General features: G+C 39.2%; 1 protein-coding gene across 10 annotated transcripts in view; it reads left to right on the top strand.

Moving 5' to 3' along the window:
* Positions 1-20,106, top strand: part of RERE (arginine-glutamic acid dipeptide repeats) — a 427,124-nt gene that overhangs the window by 304,426 nt on the left and 102,592 nt on the right. For all 10 annotated transcript variants that reach the window (XM_064589979.1, XM_054513156.2, XM_054513158.2 and 7 more), the window contains 2 exons: positions 561-685; positions 2,375-2,474. In XM_064589979.1, coding sequence (XP_064446049.1) covers positions 561-685; positions 2,375-2,474 — 225 coding nt within the window. The remainder of the gene's footprint in view (positions 1-560; positions 686-2,374; positions 2,475-20,106) is intronic.

Genomic DNA, 20,106 nt, shown 5'->3' on the forward strand with positions numbered 1-20,106 from the left:
AGTTCAACTGTGTTTTTAATGTTAACTCCAATTCTGTGTCTTTTTTTTATGTTTACCTTGATAGTACTGTAGTTATTGACTCTCTTGAGAGTAGCTTAACTTAATAGGATAGCTCGTTTGGTATTTTAGCACATATCCTTAGGTGAGGTTTCATTATTTATATCTGTCTCTTTGTAAACTTGTTATATTGGAAATGTGTGTGTTTTTCCCTTCTTTATCAAGGAACTGTTCTGTCCTGAGGGGTTCCCCCCCCCCTAATTTCTTTTATTCACATGCATCTATTTTTGTTTTACTCTTTGGATCATGCTGGCACTGGTTTATTTTGACACTGTTTGCTGCTCCTTAAGTAGAGATTAAGCAGTCCATTGTGAAATCTTCTATGGTGAAATGATCCTGAAATGTGCTACAGGCTGGTTTCAGTGACTTACAGTTGTTTCTGTTATTTTGGTCCTGCCTGAAGAAAGAGGCTCAGTAACTAGTGCATCTGTTCCCGGGGCCTTCCTGTTGAGGCAGCTCTTTAAATGCTCCTTGATTGTGACTTTTTCATCCCTGTCTTACAGGCCAAACTTCCTGAATTGCAACCGTTCCCTTCTCCAGATGGCGACACTGTGACCCAACATGAGGAACTGGTCTGGATGCCTGGAGTTAATGACTGTGACCTCCTTATGTACTTGAGGGCAGCAAGGTAATAGGAATTCTCCCCATTCTGCCCTCTGAATTAGGCCATCTGAATTGATTAGGAGGCAATAAACTTTCTCCTTTCCCCTGAAATTTTATTTATACATTGAACATTCTCTCACTTTGTTTTCTTATACCCTCTGTAATCAGAGCTCTGAGTTTTCATGTCAGAGAAAAAGTTTACCATGGTAAAGTCACTTTTTTCTTTTTTCCTCAATCTTTGCCCCACATCAGATTTTAGAACTCTGCAGAAGGGAAATATCTTAAGCCATACATGCAATTATCAACACTTCTAAATACAAGTTGAGTGATTGGGTCATTTAGCCCGTTTTAAAATCCCATTACAGATTTCTCTACTTTAGGCTGTTCCTTGATGCCTGACCCAAGCTTGGTGTTTTTGTGGCTTACCTACATGAGAACTTGTTAACCTACAAATGCCTAAAATATAAAAGATAAGTTTAAATCTGTCCCTGCTCATCACAGTGCAGGCAAAGAGCCTGTCTTCGTCTGCAGTGGTCTCTGGGACTACCACAATGTCAGCAGCGTGCACCATGGCAGGCCCCAGTAACTGAACTTTAATCCTGCGGTCAACTGCGCTGTGTGTGAGGTACACAGCAGAGACGAGGCCGCCTCAGTGCAGTGCATGCGTGGCCACTAAGAATTCTTTTCATCCCCTTTCCCGCTTTTAACTCACCTAAGGTTAGTTGATGTATAGCATGAAAGGAATTAAGCAAAGTTTCAGAGGATTTAATTATTTTCAAAAGATCTTTCTTTCAAAAAGATTATAATCTTTCTTTCAAAAGATTGTACTCTAGCCAACTGTCGTGGCACATTGTTTTAGCTTATTCATGCCCTCAAAACTAAAAGCTGAGTACAGGTAAAGCATGGGAAGAAATAACACAACTGGACTGGAGTAAGTGAAACATTTTCCTTTGTGATTGAGTGAAGGGTGAACTGTAGAGGATCTTAATTTTTTTTTTTTTTTTGAGAGAGAGAGAGAGAGAGAAAGAGAATCTTAAGCAGGCTCCACACCCAGCTCTCATGACCCTGAGATCATGACCTGAGCCAAAATCAAGAGTCAGATGCTTAGGGTGGCTCAATTGGTTAAGCGTCTGCCTTCGGCTCAGGTCATGATCCCAGGGTCCTGGGATCGAGTTCTGCATCGGGCTCCTTGCTCAGGGAGGGGAGCCTGCTTCTCCCTCTGCCTGCCACTCCCCCTGCTTGTTCTCTCTGACAAATAAATAAGTAAAATCTTAAGGAAAAAAAAAAAAGTCAGATGCTTAACGGACTGAGCCACGCAGGTACTCCTAAAAATTTTTTTTTAAGATTTTATTTATTTCTTTGAGAGAGAGCGTGCATGAGTGTGCAAGTGAGGGGAGGGGCAGAGGGGGAGAGAGAGAATCTTAAGCAGACATCGTGCTTGGTGTGGAGCCTGTGCTCAGTCTCAAGACCCTGAGATCATGACCTGAGCTGAAACCAAGGGTCGGCTGCTTAACCAACTGAGCCACCCAGGTTCCCCTAAAAAAAGTTGTTTTTTGTTTGTTTGTTTGTTTGTTTTAAGAAAAGTAGAAACAGGACTGAGGACTCTGGCTTATCATGCATGTAGTAATGGAATTTGGTTTGGGCTGAGAATGTACTCTGGAATCCGAGGATTAACATAATTCTTTGCTGATGTTTCCCCTTTCTGTCCTCCAAGGAGCATGGCAGCATTCGCAGGGATGTGTGATGGAGGTTCCACAGAAGATGGCTGTGTTGCAGCATCTCGGGATGACACTACCCTCAATGCACTGAATACAGTGAGTCTTTTGAAGTTGCCCTGGGTGGGAACAAAGTTCTCTTTCCCTTGTGCTAGCTGTAGGGAGTACGCGATGAGTATGGAACATGAAGGAGCCTGGAATCTTAGGAGTGAGTACTGTGGTATAGTGCTGGGATTGGAAGACGGGCTGTGGTCTTGGCTTTGGGCCCCCCAACCTTGATCCAGTGATGTGGCGCCTCTAGGTTCATTTCTTCATCTGTGTCTGTACCTCAGGATTGTGTTGAGCCTCAAATGAGAGCCTGATGATAGTGGTTGATCTTCACCAAGGTCCCACAAAGCCGACCACTGTTAACAGATGATCTTATTTAATCCTCACAATGTCCCTCTGAAGTAGGTTTTATTATTATCACCATTGTGGATGTGAGGAAATAAGTTTGGAGCGATTAAGTCACAAGCCAAGGTCATACACTCAAGATGTGAATCTGGAGTCCATACCTTTTGCCTTCTTCTCTGTCTCTGAGACTGTGAGTTTGAAAGTGTGTGGAGGAATAGAGAAGAAGCCAGACTTCCTGGAAGAAATTAGTTCTTTTTATAGATGTGGCTTAGGAGCCATGTAAATATTTCACATGATTATACAACAAAATTGAGTTTTAAAAATAATAATCCTTAAAAAAACATAAAGTAAAATGTGACAAGTGAGCCTAGCAGTACTGAGTTGGTTGTATGGCATCCTTCAGGATTACTCATCTGCTCTAATCCTGTAACACACACAGCAGCTCAGAAGAACAAAACTCAAATTGCTATAAATAGTATGATCACTGAAACCAGTTTACTTTTTTTGGACATTCCTTTTTGACATTAAAATACATCCTATAGGGCTGTGTAGGAAAATTAATGTATTTAAAGTTTCTTGAAATAATAATTCTCTGTGTGGTTACTAATGTGAAACCATCAAATCTGATGAAGTAATAATGGGTTTTTTATGCATTACTGATGTACTAATAAAGTTATATATATTTACATAGGATACTGAGCACAAGGCTAAGCAACTCCTGATGACTAACTAAATGTAATTTAAGCACCCTTTTTGTTTTTCATTTTTCTTGAGAGGTACTGTAGTTGGAAGGGACTTTTGAGATCATCTGTTCAGTCTCTAAATAGATAATAATCTAAGGCTCAGAAAGGCCAAATGATTGTTGAATGCCAGCAATCCAAAAAGTTCATGATGGAGGATAGAAAATAACCCAGATTCCCACCTTAGGGACTTTGCTACTCTCCACCTTGCTTTCAAGGAGGCATGTGGATGTGGCTCATTTGCATTCCTGGTCTAGTTGTGTTTCCTGAGCATTACATGACATGATAATAGTCTCTTATGTGTTAGGGATTGAGTGATCTTGCTGGGATTGGGCCGTGTGCTAAATAACTGGATGATTTTTTACATTCCCATACATTTATTCTTTTACTTTCTCGCCTCTTCCATACTTAAGAGTTTTTGTTTTTATAAAGGGTCTTTATTCTGAGTATACATTACTGAGCCAGAAGGGGCCTGTGAGAGTATTTTATTGATGAAGAATCAGAGACTCAGATCGGTGAATCTATAGACAGTGGGAATGGTAACAGTGGTGTGAATGTCTGTGAATTCAAAATACCCTAAAAAGTGTGTGTTTATTCAGAGTAACTCTTTGATATGGGTTTGTCTTCTGTGGAGTTTTTTGCATAAAAGCTTTATGAAAAAATTTCCACTTTCACGACCATGCTGATCAGTTGAATTTTTAAATAATAAAGATGTTGCCATATTTAATTAAATATCTATTTTTGGCACTTTACTGAATTGATCTGATTTGTTCTCTTTATTTCAACCCCTCTAAGGATTCTGTAGAACATACTTCTAAACAGAAATAATTTGGGCTATTTTTGCCCATGGTCCTTTGTAGCAAGTTCCTTCTGAAGTTTTCTTAAGCATTGCCAGAGGGCTTTTGGTTTTATGAGTTTTTATTTCTGTGAAGCTGCCTTCCCATCATTTGAAATTTTCCTGTCTAGGCGTGTCCAAAATGGCTCAAGTGTCTTGGTTTATGCAGTCCAAGTGCGTTCAGCCACCAAAGGACTGAGTTATGTGTACATTTTGTGATGAATGGAGAAGTTTAGTGACTGTTTTAATTTTTCTACTTCATTGTTTTACTGGCTTACAGAGTTTGAGTTGTAGGTACTTTCTTTAATGAAAAGTGAAGTGAATTGAAAAATCTTATAAGAAGTTAATGTTTATTTCAGCTTCCTTGGAGTAATGGTGGTTTCGAGCTGTGTTAAGTAATAAGTTTAAAAGATAAATACATTGTCATATGAGAACTGTTTTTTTTCTTAGAGTCAAAACAAGGTTTTAGGCATTTCTCAGTTTATAGTAAACCTGTGTCTATTTCCTGTTTCTCAGGACAGTACAGAAATTTAAAGTGTATGAAATTCTATAGTACAGCCACATTATAGTGTTAACAATCTGAGTAGGACTATTTAAATTTAAATGCATTTAAGTAAATAATTTGATCTTTAAAACTGCCATCTTGAATAGAAATTTTTGAGCTGTTAATTCTTAATACCTATTTTTAAATAAAAGCTCTTCCAAATTACTCGTTTTGACTCACTTTTTTCTTCATTATTCACAAATGAGATTTTTAGTGTGTAAGTTTTAAAACAACATATGGAGTATAATTTATGTATAATAAGCTACTCTGATTTAAAGTATATACAGTTTGATGGGTTTTTTTCAGATATATATACCAGTGAAACTACTACAGTGATCAAAATACAAAATATTTCCAAATTCCCCACAGTTTCCTCATGAACTTTGATAATCCTTTGCTGCTTCTAGCCTCAGACAACCATTGATATGTTTTCTCACATCATGGATTGGTTTGCATTTTCTAGAATGTTGTATGAATGGAATATCTTATGTAATCTTTTGGGTCTGGCTTTTTTCACTGTAATAATTTTGGGATAGATTTCTGCTGTTGCATTATCAGTAGTCCTTTTTTAATGCTGAGTAATATTCTTGTGTATGGATATTCACAGTATTTTATCCATTCACCGGGTGATGGACACTTGTGTTGTTTCCAAGCTTTTGGCAATTATAATAAAGGTGTTATGAACATTGTTACTCAGTCTTTGTGTAGATGTGTATTATCATTGCTCTTGGGTAAATACACCTAAGGAGTGAAATGGCAGGATTGTATGTATGCAGGTAACTTTTTAAGAAACTGTCAAACACGGTTCCAAGTGGCCATACCATTTTAGATTCCCTTCAGTAGTATGTTAGAATTTCAATTCTTCAGCATCCTCAACAAGACTTCATGTTGTCAGTCTTTTTCATTTTAGTGATTCTAATGGGTGTATAGTGATATCCCATTGAGATTTGTTTGTTGGTAAAGATTCCTCAGCATTTGACATTACTGATGATGTCTATCTGTGTCTCATTCAGTGAGGTTTTAATTTGAATTCCCTGACTGTCATATTGAGCATCTTTTCATGTCTTACTGCCCATTTGTATGTCTTCTTTTGTGAAATATCTTTTGCCCAATTTTAAAAATTAAATTGTTTTTAGTATAATTATTTAGTTGTAGGAGTTGTTTTTATATTGCAGATACAATTTCTTTGATACATGTATTTACAAATATTTCCTCCCATACCATGACTGTTTTTCTGTAATGGTGTCTTTTTTAGAGAGCAAGATGTTTAATTTTCCTTAAGTCCAGTGTATCATTTTCCTTTTGTGAGAGTTTCTTTGATCACCCCATGATAACATAGGTTGTTTCTGTGCTTTCTTGATGTTTTAGTTCTTGCCTTCAGGTCTGTGATTCTTTTCAAATTAATTTTCTATGTGATGTGAGATATGGGTGAAAGTTCATTCTTTCCTATGCAAGTGCCAGTTGTTGGAGCAACATTTACTGAAAACAGACTTTTCTCAGAGGGGCATGAGCAGCGGCGGGGGCAGAGGGACAAGCAGATTCCGTGCTGAGTGGGGAGCCCAACACGGGGTCTGATCCCAGGACCCTGAGATCATGACCGGAGCCAAAGGCAGACGTTTACCTGACTGAGTCACCCCGGTGCCCCTAAAATTATATTTTTAATTTTCTGCCCCTAAAATTATATTTTTAATTTCAATTTCTAAATGTTCATTGATAGGATAGAAATAGGAACAGTTTTAATGTGCTGACCTGTACCTCTTCTTCCTGTTAATTTCCAGTAGCTTTCTGGTTGGTTTCTTAGAATTTGTGTGTACACAATCATGTCATCTGCAAATAAAGACAGTTTTACCTCTTTCTTTTGGATTTATGCATTTTGTGTCTTTCTCATGCTTCATTGCACTTGCTTGGACCTGTAGTACAGTGTTGAATAGAAACAATGAGAGTGGACATCTTTGTCTTATTTCTCATTTTAGGGAGAACACATTTAGCCATTCACTAATAGGTGCAGTGTAGGGTAGTAGTTGTTAATCAAGTTGAGAATGTTCTCCTTTATATCAAAGTTTGTTTTTTATCATGAATGGGCATTTAATTCTGTCAGATGCTATTTTTTGTGTGTAACTAATGAGATGATCATATGCTTGTTATACTGTATTTTGCTAATTTGGTGAATTTTGTTGATTAATTTCAAATGTTAAAGCAAGTATGCATTCCTAGGATAAATTCTACTTAGTCATTATGTACTGTTGGATTCAATATGCTTATATTTTGTTAAGAACTTTTACATTTGTATTTATAAGGGATCTTGAGCTGTAGTCTTCTTTCTTTGTAAATAAATCTTTTTTTTAAAAAAGATTTTATTTATTTGAGAGAGAGAGGGAGAACACAAGTGGGAGGGGGGAGTGACAGAGGGAGAGGGAGAAGCAGACTTCCCGCTTAGCAGGGAGCCCAATGCAGGGCTCAGTCCCAGAACCGTGGGACCATGACCTGAGCTGAAGGCAGATGCTTAACCGACTGAGCCACCCGGGCACCCTGTAAATAAATAAATCTTTAAAAAGAGTTTGTAAAGGATTGGGGGTGTGTGTGTGTGTGTGTGTGTGTGTGTGTGTATGCATTGTTAAATATTTGATAGATTTTACAGTGAAGCCATCTGGAACTAAATATTTTTTTAATGGAAAGCTTAAAATTACAAATAGACATAGACCTATTTATATTTCTTCATGTGTCAGTTTTGGTAATTTGCTGATCTGTGATTTTAAACTTTTTGTCCATTTCATCCAGGTTATCAAATTTATTGGTAAAAATGTCAAATTATCCTGTGTTACTTTTTTAACATCTATAGGATTTGTAATTTTGACTCTTCTTTCATTCCTAATATTGGTGATTTGTGTCCTCTCAATCGGTCTAAATAGAGGTTTATAAACATTATTGATTATTTCAGATAGCTGACATTTGGTTTCATTGATTTTTTTTCTTTTTTATTATTTTTTTAAAGATTTGTTTGAGAGAGAGAGAACATGCGTGCTCACACGCACAAAGGGGAGGGGCAGAGGGAGAGGAGAGACAGTCTTAAGCAGATTCTGCACTGAGCACAGAGCCCAACTTGGGGCTCAAAATCACAGTCACAACCCTGAGATCATGACCTGAGCAAAAACCAAGAGTCAGATGCTTAACTGACTGAGCTACCCAGGTGCCCCTGATTTTCTCTGTTTTCTATCTCATTGATCTCCAATCTTATTTTTATTATTTTTTTCTATTTATTTTGGGTTAATTTGATCATTTTCTTCCTACCTTCCAAAAGTAGGAGCTTAGATAATTGATTTTATCACAAATTTTGATTTGCTCTTCTTTCATTATCATTGTGTTAAAAATATCAAAAAAATTTTTTTGAAATTTCTTTTACCTATGTTTAGTATTAATTTGCTTAATTGCCAGATACTTGAGATCTCTCTTGTGTACACTCTCCCTCCCTCCCCCACCCTTTTGTTTTGAAATGATACTCATTTTTAATTTAGTTCTGTTGTGGTCAGGGATACCCAGTAAGATTTCAGTTTTTTGAAATCTATTGAGATTTGTTTCTTGGCTCAGCATGTGGTTTATCTTGGTGAATGTTCCATGTGCACTTGTAATGAGTTTATATTCAGCAGTTACTGAGTGCACTATTATGTAATTGTTTCCTTAAAGTGGTGGTTATTATTACTTAGATCATCTATGTCCTACTAATTTTTTTTATCTAGTATTCTCAGTTGCTGAGAGAATTGTATTAAAGTCTTCAACTGTGATTGTGGATTTGGGTTTTGTTTGCTTTTGCTTCATATATTTGGCAGTTATATCATTAGGCACATGCACATAATATTTACCTTTATCTGTATATTAGCTCTTTTACTTTTTTGGAATGACCCTGTCTTTGTCTTGAACTCTGTGTTGTTTGATATTAACATAACTACTCTAGCTTTCTTACGCTCGTTCACATGATACATCTTGTTCCAGCTTCTTACTTTGAATCTTGCTTTTTCTTTGTATTTAAAGAACATCTCTTGTGTCCTTTAGTTCTTTAGTTGTTTCTGACTTTTTAATCTAGTCTGGCAAGCTCTACCTTTTGTTTGGAGTCTTTTTTTTTTTTTCATCTTTGTGAGAGAGAGAGAGAGAGAGCACAAGCAGGAGGAGCTAAAGGCGGAGGGAGAAGCAGGGTCCCTGCGGGACTTGATCCCAGGACTTTGGAATCATGACTTGAGCCAAAGGCAAACGCCTAACCAACTGAGCCACCCAGGCATCCCTGTTTGGAGTCTTTAGTCCATTTTAATCTAATGTAGATGGTCCTCAGATTATATAACACTTGAGCCACATGTGTACATTCTTAATAGCATAGCTCTTGTTGGAGAAATACAGTAGCAGTTGATGTATCTTATTTTCATGGCCACATGACTTACTGTGTTTGGTCCAGTGGTGAACTTGCAGAACAGTTAGGGACACAGTTGTATCATTTATGTTAAAAATGTATTTATCTTTTTACTTCATAAGTAAAAAAACAAAAAAACAAAAAACTTGTATTGATGTAGAGGAGGATGATGTGATAAACATGTTGGCCTCTCTTGTTGGAAGAGGAGGGTGTTCTTAGTGATGGGAGTGTACTCCTTAGTGTATGTTGGCAAAGATATGTTGTATTTTACTACTTTAAATTGTGAACACCTATTAATGTGAAATTATTCTATCTGTAATTTTATAATATGTTTATAATATGACAAAGCAGTGGTGCTTCCTCTAGAAGATTTTAGAAATGTTTCTGTGTGTACTGTTCAGGTATGTGTTTCTTCATATACAGTTCTGTGAGGTTCATCTGTGTACTTTTGGTTTACATATAATTTGTAAACATAATGCTATATAACATAGAGATGGCCTGGAGCACCTGGGTGGCTTAGTCGGTTAAGCATCTGCCTTCAGCTCGGGTAATGATCCCAGGGTCCTGGGATCAAGTCCCTCTCCCTCTGCCTGCAGCTCCTCCTGCTTGTGCTCTATCTATCAAATAAATAAATAAAATCTTTTTTTTAAAAAAACCATGGAGATGGCCTATATTATTCTAATGGGATTCAGCCATCTTTAGTGCTTGCATTTATTTGGCCTTTTACAAAATCCATCTTTATAGTTATGCTTAGAAACTAACAGAGTCTGGGGCACCTGGGTGGCTCAGTCGTTGGGCGTCTGCCTTTGGCTCAGGTCATGATCCCAGGGTCCTGGGATCAAGCCCTGCATTGGGCGTCCTGCTCGGCGGGAGGCCTGCTTCTCCCTCTCCCACTCCCCCTGCTTGTGTTCCCTCACTGTGTCTCTCTGTCAAATAAATAAATAAAATCTTAAAAAAAAAAAAAAGTAACAGAGCCCTATAGTTTGAGACTATGGTTTTTTAGAAAATATCATGCTGACTTGTTTTTACTAAGTTGATACTGGATTTCATTCTTTGGGCTTAGGTATCTTTCCTATTTCCTAATAAAATTCAAATTCTTTTGGCTTCTCTTTCTCAGACCTTATTTGCATTTTTATGTTTACTTTCTCTCACTAACAGTAAACATATATATGCTCACTATATATAAGTAAAATTTATAATCAGGCAGCAAAGATTTCACTTCTGTCTGGACCGTTTTATTCCTTGAAATATGGATGGCTTTTAGACATTTGGATTAAGCTTTTTACATATTGTAGAGAGTATATATTTGTTTGCTTACTTATTTATGCACGCCCACATCTCCTTCAACAAAGGATGCAAGACTTCCAATAGCTTAATAGTTTTTTTATCTCTGATATATAAATATTACTATTTGCTAACCTTTGTGTATTAATTCATCTTTGTTTTCTGAGCCTCAGCCCGATGCCTAGTACGTAGTAGAGGGGCACTAAGTATTTGTTGAATGATTGAATAAATACATCAGGTTCAAGCCCAGATCACATTCGATCACCCAGAACTTGGTATTATAAGGTATTTATTTATTAGAGAAAGAGAGAGAGGGAAAGCACACATGCACATGCACGAGTTGGGGGAAGGGAGTAGAGGGAGAGGGAGAAGCAGGCTGTCCGGTGAGCAGGGAGCCCGATGCGGGGCTCGATCCCAGGACCCAGGACCCTGGGATCATGACCTGAGCTGAAGGCAGATGCTTAATCCACTGAGCTACCCAGGTGACCCCTTACTTAAATTCTTTTTACCATTCTCTATTCAGATTAGTCAGTACTAAATAGCAGGATGATGGGGTTTTTTTCTCTAAGATTTTGATTTGTTGTTGAAAAGAGAAATGGGAAAAGTTTATATGCTGTGTGAATTCTTGTTATAGAAATGCAATAAATTTCAGAATAGCACCCTGTGTAAATCAGCCTTGGCAAGCACCTCTGCTAGTATTTTATTTATATTATATCAAGATATTGGAGTCTACAGCATATTACATTGTTAATTATAGCATAATTGAGGATGCAGTAGTTTTCTAGTATAACCCAAGGCCTTTTCAACGATTATCAGCTAATAATATATAAAGTTGAGGTTTTATTTATTGTACTTTGACCAACTAGAAACATTTGGAACTTTGGTTTTGAAAATTGTTTAAGTGTTTAGAAATTTATGAGAATTTCATAAATTCACTTTGTTCAAAAGTTTCAAGCAGGGGCACTTGGGTGGCTCAGTTGGTTGAGTGTCCAGCTCTTGGTTTTGGCTCAGATCATGGTCTCAGGGTCCTGAGATCGAGCCCCGCTTCGGCTCCACACTCAGTGCGGAGTGTGCTTGAGATTCCACCCCTTTCCTTCTCCCTCCCCCTCTGCCCCTCTCCCCACTCTCGAATTCTCTCTCTCTCTCTCTCTAATAAAAAAATAAAGTCTGAAAAACCAAAACAAAAAAACCCAAAAGTTCCAGGCACAACAACACTTTGACAGATTACATGATTTATTCGTCTCATTTGGATGAAGATGACTTTTTAATTTTTTTTTTTTTAAAGATTTTATTTATTTATTTGAGAGAGAGAATGAGAGACAGAGAGCATGAGAGGGAGGAGGGTCAGAGGGAGAAGCAGACTCCCTGCTGAGCAGAGAGCCCAATGCGGGACTCGATCCCGGGACTCCAGGATCATGACCTGAGCCGAAGGCAGTCGCTTAACCAACTGAGCCACCCAGGCGCCCCGATGACTTTTTAAATTTAATGCTTTGATATTTTGTCCCTTTGTAGGTGATCTGTAACTTTAGTCAAAATTGAACATTATGGGGGCGCCTGGGTGGCCCAGTCGTTAAGCGTCTGCCTTCGGCTCAGGTCATGATCCCAGGGTCCTGGGATCGAGCCCCGTGTCGGGCTCCCTGCTCGGCGGGAAGCCTGCTTCTCCCTCTCCCACTCCCCCTGCTTGTGTTCCCTCTCTCACTGTGTCTCTCTCTGTCAAGTAAATAAATAAAATCTTAAAAAAAAAAAAAATTGAACATTATGCTCTGCTTCTGTTCTTTTACTAAATACAACAGAGAGCATTCTCTAAGTTCCTCAGGGGTGGATGGGGAGATAAAAGGCCACTTATGTTAACCTCTGGTAATGGTACCTTTATGACTTATTGCAGCAGTGATTTTGTATTTGATAGGTTTTTTTTTTTAATATTTTATTTATTTCAGAGAGCGCAAGTGGCGGGGGGGGGGGCAGAGGGAGAGGGAGAAGCAGACTCCCCACTGAGCAGGGAGCCTGACATGAGGCTTGATCCCAGGACCCCGAGATCATGACCTGAGCTGAAGGCAGATGCTTAAGGGCCTGAGCCACCCAGATGCCCCTGTTTTTGATAATTTTAACAGAAAAGTATCACTCTAAGTTTTTGTCATTTGTCGTGCTTCTGATGCAGGTCTTCATGATTGTGGCCCTGCTTGGCTTTTCCACGTGAATCACTCTCAAGTTTCTTTAGCCATTTCTTTTCTTTTTTCTCTTTTCTTATTTTTCTTCTTTTTTCTAGAATAGCTTTATTGAGATATAATTCATATATATTTCATCCATTTAAAGTGTCCCATTTAATGGCTCTTATTATATTCCCACATTTGTGCAACTGTCACCACAGTCAATTGTATAATGTTTTCGTTATTCCAGGAGGAACGCTGTACCCATTAGTAGTCACCCTTCAGTTGCCCCCTCCCCCATCCTTGGTAATTACTAGTCTGCCTTCCAGCTCTATGGATTTGCCTGTTCTGGACATTTCCTATACATGGGATCACATAGTATATGGCCTTTTGTGACTGGCTTCTTTACACTGAGTATAACATTTTTGAGTTTTGTTCATGGTGTAATTCTGTTAGCCATTTTATATATTATAACCATTTTATTTCTTCTTCTGGTCAGCTTTGTACGTTTTTAAAAATGTGGCACCTTCACTGAAGCAACATTCCCCAGATCTGATCAGCATAAAGTGACAAATACCACTTAGTTTTCCTAAAAGCTCATCTTCCTAGTGCAATCTAAGCTTTTATGAGTGTGTGCTCGACACATTTTTTTTGTCTTGTGTTTTTGTCTTGTTTCATTTTATTTCTCTCTGTATACTGGCCTTTGCTAAGCCATTTCTCTCCCACCCTCAGCATTTTGACTGAATTTTGAACCAGGCACAGGACCTTAAGCTTATCACTGTTTTCATTCTATTGCATATCAACTATTAGTCAGCTGCCTGATGTCATTAGTAACAAAGGCAGTATTAATAACAACAAAATTAAAATGTGTTGATTGAGTACTTACATGCTGCGTGAAAGTGTAAGTGCATTTTTATGAATGAATTCATTTAGTCTTCATAACAATTCTTTTTTTTTTTTTTTTAAAGATGTATTTATTTTAGAGAGAGTGAGTAAGAGCGAGCAGAGGAAGGGGCAGAGGGAGAGGGAGAGAGAATTTCTAGCAGACTTTCCACTGGGTGCAAAGCCCAATGCAGGGCTCAATCTCAGGACCCTGAGATCATGACCTAACCGAAATAAAGAGCTGGCTGTGTAACTGACTGAGCGACCCAGGCGCCCCTTAATCTTCATAACAGTTCTATAAGTATGAATATCACCTACAGATTAATAAGCACACCCTGTCATATATATTTATATACATAATAATTTAAACTTAAAGAAAGGATAGAATTGAGGCCAGTGCCTTATAGCAGTCCTCTTGAAATGTCCGTGAATCTGCGGTTTTGGGGCTTTGCTCTTCAGACCATTAGAAATCCTTCATGCTTCATGCTTGGGGTACCTGGGTGCCTCAGTCCGTTGAGTGTCCGACTCTTGGTCTCAGTTCAGGTCTTGATCTCAGGGTCGTGAGTTTGAGCCCCGCAGTGGGGTCCAGGTTGGGCATGGAACCTACTTTAAAAAATAAAAAAGAAAGAAAGAAATAAAAAATAAAGAAATCCTTCATGCTCTAACCTCTTGGCGCATCTCCATCCTTTCTCCTAGGCACTCAGCAGGGGCTGGGGAATTGACTTGGCTTTTCCTTGTGTTTGGCAAATTTAGAAAGTTCCTTTAAAAATTTAAGAAACTTCTTTCTCAAATGATTTCTTTCTAACATGGTAAAATGTTTTGAGAATTACATGGGGTTTTGAAAAATGTCCACTTAACATCAATCATAATTTTACCCATCTATGAACCTGTATTAAGCATTAATATTAATACAGTAAGTGTTTAGCAAATCAGGATAAAAGCCCTTGGCTTTTTTACATTTAAGAAGAAGCTTTAGTAAAATCATTCATTCATTTATTTATTCAGTAATAAACATTATTCAGTTCCTGTTCTTTAGGAAGCCTTTGTGGGAGGGCATTTGTTAAAAGTGTTGATAATCTAAGTAAATATTTAATCTTTTTTTTTATTTTTAAGATTTTATTTATTTATTTGACAGAGAGAGAGACATAGAGAGGGAACACAAGTAGGGGGAGTGGGAGAGGGAGAAGCAGGCTCCCCGCTGAGCAGGGAGCCTGACGCGGGGCTCGATCCCGGGATCATGACCCGAGCTGAAGGCAGACACTCAATGGACTGAGCCACCCAGGTGCCCCTAAATATTTAATCTTAGAACAAAATAAGCCCCTGAGTTTTAACAGGGCTCATATGTTACCATTAGTTCTAAAATATGCTATAGAATACTAAAGTTTATATTTGAGCTAGTATGTATATTTCTTATACTAGTTTTGAAATATACTTGGGGATACTGTTTTATAGCTCTCCTAGATCATTTTTTTACCCCCAAACTTTGAAAGTTGATGTATTAGTTTCCTGTGGCTGTTGTAACAAATCGCCACAAACTTGCTGGCTTAAAACAACAGAAGTGCGTTCTCTCCCAGTGCTGGAGGCCGGGAGTATGAAATCAGGGTGTCCGCTGTGCCATGTTCTCTCTGGCTCCTCAGGAGAATCATTCCTCTTCCAGCTTCCCGTGGCTGCTGGCATTCCTTCGTCTGTGGCTGCATCTTTCTCTGCTTGTCTTCACACTGCCTTCCCCTCTGTGGGTCTGCATCTTTTCTATTCTTTTTCCACTGCTTCTCTTTCATAAGGATGCTTGTCCATTGGACATAGAGCCCAGTTGAATAATCTAGAATTATCTCCTCCTCTCAGAATCATTAACTTCATCCTGTCTGCAAGACCCTTTTGCCAATTAAGGTCTCATCTGTTCCAGAGATTTGATGTGGATATCTTTTGGGGGTCATTTTGTAGCCTGCCACAGTTGGATTTTACTCTTATATTATAATATGTCACTGAAATAAATTAGAGTACTTATGTAGAATTCTTTTGTAACAGTTTATTATTTTTATGTCAATTCTGAGAGTATAAAAATATTTCTAGTAGGGGCTGTGATATTTCTGTACATCTGAGGATATTTGATTTACAAAATAGTGCAGTATTTGTGTAGTATATGGTACAGTGTATCTGACTTTTCTTTTACAAAGAACATATTCAGGTAATAGAATTGTCATGAATAACTACCAGATGAACTGATTTATTCTGACCAGTGATTTGGGGGGCATTTCTTCCTCGGCTCTACCTCAGGGCCACTGAGCTGGGCCCCTGTGGAGCCTCTGGGGCAAGGTCTTGTGTTGCTGGCACAGTTGCCCTTGAAGCTATTGCTCTTTCAAGTTTCTGCCTTCTGTTCTGGTTTCTAGTCTAGCCCTACAGCCCTGCCCTGAGCCCAGGCTTGCCAGACTCTGACAAACTATGTTGCCCTGGCCAGCTCTCTTACCCAGGAGGCTGACACACCCCCATGGCCGATCACTTGCTGGGCTTCTAAGGTGACTGCACGGGACTGCCTGCCCTTGCCCTTCCTGCTGCCCTGCCTTCTGGTTGGCCTGCCTTCTCCCCGTCCACAGTAGTTGTTGAGCTATGTATTCCAGCTCACCCCAGGACTTCGGAGTACCAGTTATCCAAGCATTTTTAAGAACGTTACTCTTCATTTTTCTCCTTTCCCCCCCCCCACCCAGAAACGAGCTATACCTTTTCATGTGTTCTTAAATCAAGTCTGCCTTTAGTTGCTACTTCTGAGTCATCATTACGTGGCCATCACACAAAATCATGTGCAACTGTTAGAGTATGTGACTATTGGTGTGCATAATACATTGTGGGTTTTGGGGTCTTCCACAGTCAGGCTGTCTTCTAGCACTGCTGCTTTGAAAGCATACAGTCTCATCTGTTCTTTTAAGACCCTTTGTTTGACTGGGAAAAGCAGAATTTCAGAAGCTAGGCTTCTAAGGCACAGAGTGAGGGCCTTCTAGGTTCTCCAGGGCCATTGCTTGAGAGCACTACTATGACTGCCTGGAGTCTTTTTGCTTCTTTCTTAGTCACTAGCTCAGTTCTTGGCTGAGGTTTCCAGATGAAAGAGCATGTCAGTCAGATGTGTTCCCTACTCTGGAGTCATACATGCTTCAGTGTATGCCTCTTTGATTTTCCTTATTCCGTTACGTTATCATTGTGATCAGAAAGAATAAGTGTATTGTTTTTTACACAACCTTGAAATTACTTGTCAAAAAGCACTGAGGTGAAGGTTTCTGAGCTTCATGGATTGGGGGTAGTCATTTCTGCACCTATACTCGACTTAGTGGGACTTACAGCAGTTTCTGTAAATGTTTTTCACTTAATACTTTGCAACTGCTCTTGAGGGGCTGTTTTTGTTTTTGTTTTTTAAGTAATCTCAATGCCCAACATGGGGTTTGAACTCGCAACCCTGAGATCAAGAGTCACATGGTCTTCTGACTGAGCCAGCCAGACACCCCTGGTCTTGAGGTTTTTGTTTTTATTTATTTTCTTAAATTAACTTTCTGAAGGAATCTGGATAAAATTGACTCATAGCCAGGCTTTCACATATACTTTCTAGGTCACTTTAGCTTTGTTGTTGTTGTTGTTGTTGTTCTTTTCTTTTCTTTTTTTTCCTAATTTTTATTGTTATGTTAATCACAATACATTACATCATTAGTTTTTGATGTAGTGTTCCATGATTCATTGTTTGTGCATAACACCCAGTGCTCCATGCAGAACGTGCCCTCCTCAATACCCATCACCAGGCTAACCCATCCTCCCACCCCCCTCCCCTCTAGAACCCTCAGTTTGTTTTTCAGAGTCCATCATCTCTCATGGTTCATCTCCCCCTCTGATTTCCCCCCCTTCATTCTTCCCCTCCTGCTATCTTCTTTTTTTTTTCTTAACATATATTGCATTATTTGTTTCAGAGGTGTACAGATCTGCGATTCAACAGTCTTGCACAATTCACACTGCTCACCATAGCACATACCCTCCCCCCAATGTCTATCACCCAGCCACCCCATCCCTCCCACCCCCCACCACTCCAGCAACCCTCAGTTTGTTTCCTGAGATTAAGAATTCCTCATATCAGTGAGGTCATATGATACATGTCTTTCTCTGACTTATTTCGCTCAGCATTAACACCCTCCAGTTCCATCCACGTCATTGCAAATGGCAAGATCTCATTCCTTTTGATGGCTGCATAATATTCCATTATATATATATACCACATCTTCTTTATCCATTCATCTGTCGATGGACATCTTGGCTCTTTCCACAGTTTGGCTATTGCGGACATTGCTGCTATAAACATCGGGGTGCACATACCCCTTCGGATCCCTACATTTGTATCTTTGGGGTAAATACCCAGTTAGGTCACTTCAGCTTTTATGAATGGGTTCACTAGTGCCTACATTTCCATGAGATGGATAGAATATGTTTTTTTCTGTCACCCTCTAGGTTAGAGCCTTACATACTGTTTTTCTGTAGTCACGGCTGTGAGGATGCTCAGGAGTAAATGAAAAAGTGTTTTAATTTCCACTTGTTGCCCTGAACCATTTCCACTTGTGATCATTCACAAAAGCAGCATAAACAATCTAGATTCATGCATCTGCCAGTAGTTTTTCTCTCTGTGGCCAGAGTTCTACTCATTCTGTATCTTTAAGCTGCATCTTATAAGTAGGGGATTGGTTTTGCTCAGTCCTAAGGAGTCAACCTTCCCTCAGGAACACAGGGCTCATAGCTTAGATCCAGGACAGCCTTGCTTTTTTTATGTCCTTTGCTTGGACTCTCACACAAAAAGCAGGAGGGAAGATTTTGTTTCTAGGAAGTGAGGTTTTATATACATGTTAGCTATATAGATGATTATCTGTAATTATATTTAAAAATCTGTGGCATAGGGGTGCTTGGGTGGCTCAGTCTTAAGGTTAAGTATCTGGCTCTTGATTTCAGCTCAGGTCATAGGATTGAGCCCTGGGTCAAGCTCCATGCTCTGCGAAGAGTCTGCTTGAGATTCTTTCCCTCTTCCTCTGCCCCTGCCCCCCACTCGCTCTTGCATGCTCTCTCACTCTGTCTCTCAAATCAGTCTTTAAAAACCTGTGGCATAGACTATTCCAGTTTTCATAGAAACCTGAAAATTACGATGCTAACCAATGGATATCAGTAAAGCCTCTGTAGCAGGGTTTGGCCTGGGCAGTTTGGCCTAGTTCATTGGCTATATTGTTTATTTTACTATTTTTCTAACTGAATGTATTAATATTACCATTTATTTATTTAAAAAAATAGTATCCTTTAGTATTTCACCTTAAAAGAAATCTCTGTAAAGAGAAGAAATGTTAAAAACTTTGAAGTTCCGAAAATGACCTACTTTAGCCTCTGCTGCAGGTGAGGAAGCTAGGGGCTGCTTGCTCTGCAGAGGAGAGGCACCCCAGGCTCCTGCTCTTCCCAGTACAGTTGCTAACTCGTTCCTCAATTTCCTAGTTCCCAGACTCAGATTTTCACTCAGTTCCCAGCAGGTCACCAGGTTCTCGGTTTCCCTTCTCAGTCCCACGTTTCTTCCTGTCTTGTAAGTACTGCAGGTAAACTTCATTCCTTTGGTGCTCTGAAGCTTATTTGCTTTCCTTATTAGCACCAGTGCTGTTTCCCCATGAAGGTTGTGCAGTCCCGACCCTCTTTTGGTCCCCTGCCCTTGATAGAACATTTCCTATGCTCCAGGAATCCTGCTCAATGATTACCATGTATCTTTCCATCCTAAACTGTTCTCCAAAATAGGCTCTGTATTTTCCCTTTCTGCAGCTGAGAAAACTGTGGTTTAGAGCGAGAACTTGCCTGTTACCACACACAGCTAGTGGCAGAGCTTGGAACCCTTTCCTATTTGGGCTTCATCTCTGCAGAACTGCCACATGCTCATTGCTGGTCCCAGGACCTCTGCAGGTTCTTCTTTCCAGGTGTTTATGAAGACTGTCAGATTAGAGCCTCAAAATAGCTGGGTGGTCAGAAATGGTAAAAACATTCAGAGTTTGTTTTGTTTTTTATTTTTAAAATAGTTCACTGATCTCAGTTGATGCCAATATTTGATGCCTACTTTCTAATCAGCTTGCTGATTGAGGCTCCTGTTCTGTGGGTTTTGAATACTTTCAAAAAACACCCTACCCAGGGGATGGAGACCCACTCATTTCTAGACACATTATTATGTGGGAAATAAGTATGAGTGAGAAATATGGCAGTGTTGTATCAGCCGCAAGAAATTCGGTTGTGAGATCTTACCTAGACATATTGCTGCCTATTTTTACTGGCTTCTAGAATGTTTTTATTTTTATTTAAATTCAATTAGCCAACATACAGTACATCGTTAGTTTCAAATGTAGTGTTCAGTAATTTATCAGGAGCGTGTAACACCCAGTGCTCATCACATCACGTACTCTCCTTTAATGCCCATCACCCAGTTACCCCACCCCCCACCTTCCCTCCAGCAACCCTCAGTTTATTTCCTGT

Source organism: Mirounga angustirostris, unplaced genomic scaffold (genome assembly GCF_029215605.1).
Source record: "Mirounga angustirostris isolate CCGP_5_RB_7025 unplaced genomic scaffold, mMirAng1.0.hap1 SCAF_4, whole genome shotgun sequence".
NCBI lineage: Eukaryota > Metazoa > Chordata > Mammalia > Carnivora > Phocidae > Mirounga > Mirounga angustirostris.